The 9139-nt window shown below is 42.9% G+C and overlaps 1 protein-coding gene across 1 annotated transcript in view; it reads left to right on the plus strand.

Moving 5' to 3' along the window:
• Nucleotides 1-6300, plus strand: part of TMEM68 (transmembrane protein 68) — a 12031-nt gene extending 5731 nt beyond the window's left edge. The window contains exons 3-6 of the mRNA XM_010143149.1: nucleotides 1785-1978; nucleotides 3004-3064; nucleotides 4813-4952; nucleotides 6196-6300. Coding sequence (XP_010141451.1) covers nucleotides 1785-1978; nucleotides 3004-3064; nucleotides 4813-4952; nucleotides 6196-6300 — 500 coding nt within the window. The remainder of the gene's footprint in view (nucleotides 1-1784; nucleotides 1979-3003; nucleotides 3065-4812; nucleotides 4953-6195) is intronic.
• The last annotated feature ends 2839 nt before the right edge of the window (nucleotides 6301-9139 follow it).

A 9139-nucleotide genomic window follows, 5' to 3' on the forward strand; every position in this document is an offset into this window, starting at 1 on the left:
GAAGGCTTCCCCCCCCCCCCCGCCACTATTCTGTATTACAAATTTGTGCCTGTATTCTGTCTGTATTTTGGTTTTTTTTCACTAATCTGTGAACTGGACAGACTCTTGGTGTTGCTCTATCCCCGCCCACTTCCCCAGCATGTCCAGTGCAGAAAGGAGAACTTACCTTCCCAGCTTCTGCTTTCTTGGAGACTCTTTTCCTGCCTGGCTCAACCCTTCTAACGATGGTATTGTCTCGCTCCTGAACTCACTGACAGAAAGGGCTTAGAGACAGGCAGCTTCATGCCACCAGGTACATTGCTCAGAGCTTTGATTAGTTTGAGAACGTAGAACATTGTAAAAATCAGCTGTTGATGATCCCACAAACAAAGCACTTGAGAGAAATGAAATTACTTTAGGAAAACTCTTATTTCAGGTGTCGTTGGTGCAGATGCTGCCAGATGAAGACTGTGTCAGCAGCAGTGTGTGAGGCAGGCACAGCAGGACCGTGAGGCAGGTGTGATGCAGCTCTTGTTCCCTTGTCATGTTTATGGACAGATCTTGATTGTGTAGAGATGTAAATCAGGAGTAATTATACTCACACCAACTACAAAGACTCAGTTTAGTTAAGAGTAAACTAATGATAGGCTGCCTCCTGCTCTCCTTCCCAAGCCCTTAGTTTATGCAGACTGTAAGAGAAGCCGGGTCTCAGTCATCTTAACTATATACAGACCCTTCTTCAGAGTGTTGTGTGTACGTAACAGATAAGTGTTCGTGGTAGCAACTATTCATTTGTTAACCTGAGGTTAAGAACCGAAATCTGTTAATGAGGGGAAGCTCGGCTAGATCAGTTCTGTGTCCTTGTCCGTGGGTGATGAGGTTGTTTGCCTCAGTGGGAAACTTCAAGAAAGAGAAGTAAACTTTCCCGTACTGCTTAGTCATCTAAAGTCCCTGTTTTGGTATGCAGCGCTCATAAACACTGTATAAATCTGAAATCTATTGAACGAAGTCAACATGATTGATTTCCTGCAGACAGAAGTTTGTGCTTGTTGTGCTCCTTCACATTAGACTAGTGGTTTAAATTGATCAGGTAGGTGTCCATTTGATGCTTGTAAGCAAATTTTTGATGTTCTGCTGTTGCTTGAAGAGAGGGTCAGTATATTTCAAATTCAAGGTGATACAAGGAGCTTTTGTAACTGTGAAGTTAAAAACTTCACTAAATGAAAAATCCTAACCTAAGGCGAGTACACCCAGTCCAGCCTTGCCAGATGCCTCTTCCTGTGAAAGACTAAACCAGGGACTCGATTCCTGCCGTGCTCTGTGACTCAGCGAACGCTGCGTTTTCTTTGTCATTCTGCTTCTTGTGCACAGACTGCTCTTTGTTTGCCAAAGTTAGCCAAACAAAAAACCACAACGATTTGCTGGTGTTTTCTCTTGATGCACTTGATTAGGACTGTGCTACACTGGAAGAGGAGAGCTTGGGCAAGGAGCCAGCACCCTGGAGCTGGTTTAGCACCTGCTTTGAAGGGACACTTGAAAGCTGTCACAGAGTGCTCGCTGCTTTGCTCCAGTTTAGTCTGACACTCTTCTATGGCAAAAAGACACTGAAAACCTTAGTCTTCAACTTTTAGACCAGAATTTCTAAGCAGGGTTTAATGTTTTAATCCCTCTAGAAACATCTTTGATTGCGGTTTACAGGTTATTAGGCAGTTAAGTTCTAGACTCCCAGCACAGAACTCCGTGGTAGAATGAATTAACATAGTCTGAATTAAAATTATTGATAATAATATTAATTTACCCTCCAGGTTTTAAGATATTACTTGAGGCACATGGAGTTATGCATGGACCAAAAGAAGAGTGTGTCCGTGCCCTGAAGAAGGGCCATCTGCTAGCCATCGCTCCAGGCGGAGTCCGGGAGGCGCTCTTCAGTGACGAAATGTATACCATTATCTGGGGTAACCGGAGGGGCTTTGCTCAGGTGGCCATTGATGCAAAAGTGGTAAGTGTGACAGGTCACGGAAGAGAAGCAAAGAGTGCTGATTTATCAGTACTTCCTTGCAAGGAAAGCTGTTTGGATTGTCGTACGTTTGGTGTTACATTGCTGAGTGCCATGAGCATGGTCTACTTGCTCTTACAGCTGCATTTCAAGACTTTTTTGTTGCTTTTGATATGAAGGCTTTGGACTTGGCTAAAGAATAGTGCAATCAGGTCATTAACTTTTCTCATGAGGAAAATAACGCTGTGTAAGCAGGTTATTTTCAACAGATTTAGATTTTACTAACGTGTTGTAATAGCATGTGAAAAACCATACTTGGGATTCCACTATGCTTGTACTAGTTATATTTATTTTATTGTATGTGTGATCCCTTTATGCACCCACAAAGTTCTCCCAGCTTCATTCCCCCCCCGCCCCCCAAAAGCCACTGAGAGATGCAGTAGAATGGGAGCAGCGTCAAAGGCAGGCTGAAAATGGGGAAAATACCTTTATTTAGATTAAAGGTGAACTTTAGGTCACCTTTAATCGTGAGTGTAACTCCTCACGGAAAGAAAAATGTGTCTAAAACATCAGAAAAATGTGTCTAAAATTGGGACCTTCAGCTTCTTGAAGCTGTCTCGTTTCAGCAGTTTGCCAGCATTTTTGGCATATAAACTACCTCATTACATACAAAAACCTCTACCTCTGTGTCACAAATAGGATGTTCCAAATAAGATGGTTCTAGAATAAAGAAGTTTGTTACCATTCGGTTCAGGCAACTGCACTTCTTTTTATTCTCTGTAGTTGCACTGGATTACTTACAGACTCCCCTCCTCGCCCTCCAAAACCCCAACTTGATACCCGTCTGAAAATTTTCATTTATTATCTCATCTCCATGCTTGTTTAAAAATATTTGAAAGAATCAGCATGTTTGGAAATCCCAGAGTTCTGTATTTCTGTACATACTATAAAAGGATATTACATGAGGTAGGAGTTTTTTAGATAGTGGTATCTTCATTAAATTCTTAATTATCTCTTTTCCCTCCTAGCCCATCATTCCTATGTTTACACAAAATGTCCGAGAAGGCATTAGGACATTAGGAGGAATAAGTAAGATATTTTCTGGTTTTTTCATAGTTTATTTTTTCCATATATGTTTACCCTGTCTCTGTAGGAGTGATTCCCACGTAAATCCGAGTTTTGACTGTGATCCAATGTGATCCTTGAGCAAACCTCTTGGTTTCTGCAGGTTTGCTCTCCCATAGAGTTCAGAGATGTTATGAGGTTTTAATAGCAGCATTAGATGTGGTGTTGGCTCATCAAAGTTATTCTCCACATGACATTGTGCCCTCACAGAAGCAGTAGAAGGAAGGAAGAAGGAGCCAGAAAAAGGCAAATAGATGTAGGGTGCTGTTTTTTCTCTGCTTATATACATTAGGGTGGCCTTAGGTTTTCTGCTGCCTGTTAAGAAGCAAAGCAACCCAATTACATGTAACCAACATGTAATTTCTTTAAACATTCCTAAAGTTCTGTGCTTAATCCTCTGCCTCTTCTTAAACTTGGGATGGTTTGAAATAGATTTCATCTGTAGTTGATTTACTGCTCAGCACTAAACCTGTGGCTCCTCAGAAAACCTGGCATTTGCCTGCTCTCTCTCCTCATTTCCATGGGATTTCAGCCAGCACCCGAGTAGATGAGCCTGCGTCTGAAAGGTCCACCTCTGGGATCATTAGATGTCCGTGTCTCTGCTGATCTCTTAGTGTTAAACCCCCTGTTTTTATATTCTCCAACTCACTCCCTAGCAGAAAGGGCCCAAACCATCTCCTCTACACCACATGTTCTGCCTCAAGTCTGGCGTCATTGTCTTCATCAGAGACCTTCAGGGCAAAACAGTTCTGTTTCTCTCCCCCTCTAATTAAAAGCTGCACATTGCATGGGGGAAGCCAAGGCGTCCAGTGCAGACGCGCAGAATAATTCACACATTCATGAGGTTGTACAAAGATAAACAGCAATTAATTGTTGCTGTATTCAGCAGAATCTTCCCAAACAAGCAGAAATTGAAGCCAAAATAATTCCTGCTACTTGTATTCTACCGCAGAGCTACTAGAGGCATCGAGTTCTGTCCATCACTGGATACTTTACTCCAGTTTCAGTAGCTTTGGGATATTCTTTGTTCTTACAGGTTGTATACAGAAAATTCCACATCTCCCTCAGTTAAGGGAATGTCTTGTCTAAAGTTGAGAGGGACAATATTAGTGTCCATTCTGCGAGGAATCTGTCCTGGTGGCATTTGGGCTCGATGCTTAGAAGGCGGCATGTGGGGAAGAAGAAATGTCCTTTTAGAGCTGATAGAAACACCTGGGTTTTCTCTCTTTTTATATTGTATCCAGGGTGTGATCTGAAAGAGCAATTCAGTGTTTTAGCAAGAATGGCCTTTAGACAGAGGAGACTGTTTCTAACCTGTGAAATGAGCTGAACTCTGACCTGTATTGTGCAGCATTCCATTTTTCTCCAGAGAGGCAGCTACTGGATTTTTCTCCTCCTCTTCCTTTGCTTTGCTTTGCAGCTACTCTTTGGAGGCGAGGTTTCACATGAGGTCAGGGTGGAAACACGGATGATGTTTGCATTAACACAGCTTTTAGGAAATGAAAGTCAAGGGTAGAAGAGCACTTGAGATGACGTGTCGTTTGAGAATCTGGGTCAGAGCTGGACAAGCCAGTTTCAGTTTTAAGACATAATAGGAAAAAAATTGTCACAGAATAATCTTAGTCTCTCTCTTTTTCTTCTCTCTCACCTCTCCACCCTCCCTTTTCCTTCTCCTGCTTCTCCCTGCCCCTACTACTTTTTTTTCCCAATAGAAATACTTAGGTCACTCTATGAACGTATTAGGTTGCCGGTAGTTCCTCTGTACGGTGGGTTTCCAGTCAAGCTTCGTACGTTTGTTGGAGAACCCATTCCATACGACCCAAATACAACTGCTGAGGAACTAACTGCGAAGGTAAGGTCAATATGCACATATATATATATAAAAAATATTAACTCTTCTGATGGAAAACGCTGGAATATTCTTGTCAAGTGATGTCTGCCTTGGAGCTAGTTATTGAAGTTGGTGGAATCGTGGTAAGCTTTGGACTTGCTTAACTCCCAATGCCGTTCTTAAATAGTATCTTTTTATTACTGCACCTTGCAGATGTTCTAGACCTTTTAAAGTCAATATTGCACCCTGTATGTACTTCGGAAACCACTTGCTGTAGGGACTGAAGAAGTACAGTCGGATAAGACTGATCTGGGTTGATGAACGTACAAGCGCTTCACCCAGAGAAAGCGTCCTGGTCTTTTCAGAAAGATACTCATGAATCCTTTGGAACATAGCACATCTGTGTTCACAGACTGCTGAAATCCCTTACAATAAAACAGTGAAGGTAAATAATTTCACTGCTTTGTACAGCGTGTGTATTTCTCGGAGCTCATAGCAAGAGCTTACACCCAGAATCAGTTTTCCCTTTGCTGATCACTGCTTTAAAAAGGCAAACAGTTCTCGGTTCAGTCTCTGGCCTCAAGAATTCCATAGTCTGTAGTAACCTTCTCCAGGAGGTTACAGCATGTCCTCACCACAGCTGTTGCACATTGCCCCGGTTTTGGATGTTCCCCACAGAGCTTTTATAGAATGCGAATCCCCGCTATTAATGTCCTGGCCTGCTGCATTTCTGAGTGACAGCGAGCGCTGTCCTGTGCAGTGGTTTAGGTGTGGTCAAAGCGTGCTGTACGGGACCAGCTCCTTTAGGGGACTTGGGTGCAGGAATAATCACTTTGTATGAGCCAAGTGTGCTGGGACTCGCTTCTCCTTCCAGAGCTGCTTCTGAGGGTGTGTAGAAGCAAAGTTCTTGCCTGCTAGAAGGGTGTTGCTGATGCAATCCTGGGCAGAGGTTTCCGAGTTTCAGCTCAGGGTGCAGGCACTGACAGTCTTTATAGATCCAGGTGTCTTCATTAATTTACTTGATCGTCATCTTACTATTGTGTGTCACTAATAGAGCTTGTGAAGGCAGCTGCCAGAGCTAAAAGGTACCTGTTGGTGGCCCCTTTCTTGGCAGAAATGCCACAAATACATCCTGTGAGCTTAAATATGGGAAAAGAGCATTTTGACTAGTTCTGCGACATTGGGAAGGATGAAAAAGAGCCTAGAAATTGTGTTAATGTTAAGATGACTTAATCTGACCAAAAACGTCTCTCTCTCTCTACAGACAAAAGCAGCTCTGCAAGCTCTAATAGAAAAGCATCAGAAATTACCAGGAAATATATTTAGGGCTTTAATGGAACGATTTCAGACACAAAAGAAAGATGACTGAGGACATCTGAAAAACTACTATTTAGTTAAGGTCATATTTGTAACTTATTCATTCTTCTAATAATAGGTTTTAAATACTGTCTTAATGATACTGCTGTATAGTGTAAGATAGAAGAGACTTGCCCTTGCCCTTCCCCCTGTCAAGGATCAAGTTCAGGAACCCAAACTTCAAATCATTCGTAATGGAGCAGAGCTTCATTTCTGATGAGTACATTCCTACCCTCAAAGTGTTGGGTTTTCTTCCCAAAAATGGCACTGCAAGTCTTTAGGTGCGTGGTGTCTTGTTCTCTTTTGTTCCTCCCCCCCGCCGTGGTTGCTCTGTAACATGGATGTTAGACCTGCGGTAGAGCTGGAGTCTTCCTCTCGATCACCAGCACTGTCACGAGGTCTTGCAGGCCAGATTAATGCCCTACAGCACTGACGAAAACTTGCTGTGGGTTGTTCCTCTCACGCTGCTGGTAAACAGCCTTCTGTGGCCTGCAGAACCACCTCTGGCTATGCCAGCAAAACCCGTGGTGGGGAGTGTTTAGTTTTACTGGGTGAGCTCAGAAACAGTTTGGAGGAGTGAAAAGTGATTGGAGGCTGCAGTGAACCAAGGAAGCGCGTTACGGGAACCACTGCGGAAGGTGCTGTGGATGGGAACCCGAGAGCACGGCTGCTACTCCAGTGAGCCTTCCTGGATCTCTGCCCTCGAGCTGAGAGTTGTTCCCTGTCCTCCTCAGCGAACCTGCGAATTCTCCTGTGAAAGAATGAGCCAAGCAGATGAACTTGAGGTGGAGGTGAGAGCGCTGCTTGGTAACGAGAGCTCCGAAAACTTCGTTTCGTAGGAAGGAGGAAATAGTACAACACTCCTTTTAAAAGTAGTTCTTTTGAAAGACAGGATCGACATTCCCAGTACCCTTTAAATCTAGAGTGTGTCTAAACCATATTCTTCAAACGCAGTTATATATGTAAGTTATTAAATCAGGGGGAAACCCTATAAACTTCCTTAAGTGAAAACAGGAAAGAGTTGCAGGATTGGGCTTTCGTGCACTTAACAGTTAATTACATTATTATATTTGTTCTGAACTAAAGCCTGCACTAAGTTGGAAATATCTGAGATATTTCTTCTGACTGCCAGCAATAATCTACAGTTCTTAAATTAACATCTGGGAACTCTTTGGTTTTGGGGTGAGGACGGATTCCTTAAGGAAAGACAAAAGAGATTTTTGATTTATTACACCATCTCTCTTCAATATTGTTGAGTTTTGACCTTCTCTTAAAAACCAACTCCCCCAGCTTTTGGAGGAGCGGTTGTATTCAATGTAGTGTCCGTTCCTTCCACCGTTCAAGCACATGCTTTGCTTTAGACTCTTTTAAATGTGTGAATCAGTGGGATTATATAAGTGGATGATGCCCTAATACTAGAGAAGTACCCCTTTGGGGGAAAGAATCTATAACTTATAGTTTACAAAACGCTGACTTATTTTATGATGTTCTTTTGTATCAGAAACATTCTACAAGGTGTTGAATTACATTTTGTAAAGCTGGGGCAATAATCATGTTTTATAAAAGCAAATGCCCATTCTGATATTTTTTAAATGACTTGGGCTTCGTTTGAAGGCAAGACTCTGTTCTTTTTAATTTATCAGGATGGTTTTTAAAAGTACGTTAACGCAGGATGTCATTAAAAGCGATGATGCCAAATTCCTGCGTCAGAGTGTAACTTAATAATGACTTTGTTTGTACTGTCCGTCTTGAGGAGAACGTACCTCGGTCTGTATTGTGACATTCTCAGAGGCAGCTGAACACATTCCGTGCTGAGGTGGTGGTGGGTGGGTCAAGGAAAACTCCGGTCTAAAAGGTCCTGTTAGACGTGAACAGACGTTTGTGATCTGAGATTATATAAAACTTAGTTTACTAAATATGGGGCTGTTGGATGCAGTTTTGGCCCTTTAAATATCAGAAGATGATTATTATAAATGAAGGGCAGTCTTGGTACTCTTTAAGTGGTCATATTTGTATAGGCCTTTCATATTTATTTCTACATATTAAAAATGTATAGAAGGCACCTTTTGAATAAAATTGACAACTGGAACAGGCGTCTGAGGTCTCTGTTGTGTTTGAGCCGAATGAAATCGGACATGGCCCGTTCTGCTGAAGCACAAAGCTCTTCCTGAGAAGCTCTTCTTGCTTAGCGTCTGAATAAGGCTGGAAGGATCAGAGCCCCAGAAGGGTGAATTAAAGGAAAAATAATTCAGATAACGGTGGAATAGAGGCCAAAAGCCACATAAACAATAAGGTCTGAGTTTTAGGAGTTGTAGTCAGTGCTGCTGGAGGCCTTAACAGGCTCTGCAATGCCGCATCGAAGACTCCACGACAGTAAAGAAGCCATGAGCACTGACTAGTAGGGTTTATCTGTTCACACTTGGTGTGGGAGGGGTTACCTACTGGATTCCATTGAGCAAGGGGGCAGCCCCGGAGAGAGACCAGCTTCCTCCGAGCTGGTTTGGTGTGCTGTGCGTCTGGCAGAGCTGCTTCAAGGAAATGCTGGCAGCTGTAGACTGGATGGCCAGTTGCCTGGTGAGCCTTTGGGTATGCTGAAGACATTCCAGGGTTCTCCAGGCGAACAGCAGAACCAGGATACACATTTTGATGTGTGGAAGTAGAAATAGAGTGACCGCTGTACCGACAGGTATCTGTGTTATCTCTTGGCAAGACTCAGATCTCCTACTGGCCAATTTACTGTCCTGTTGTGTAACAGCAGAGCTCGGGCTGAACATCTGTTATTAGATGCTTTCACAGGAAGTTAATCACTGCAAACGGAAAGAGCGGATGATCAGCCTTGCACCCAAATTATA

The sequence above is a fragment of the Buceros rhinoceros genome, unplaced genomic scaffold (genome assembly GCF_000710305.1).
Source record: "Buceros rhinoceros silvestris isolate BGI_N320 unplaced genomic scaffold, ASM71030v1 scaffold5589, whole genome shotgun sequence".
Taxonomy (NCBI): Eukaryota; Metazoa; Chordata; class Aves; order Bucerotiformes; family Bucerotidae; genus Buceros; species Buceros rhinoceros.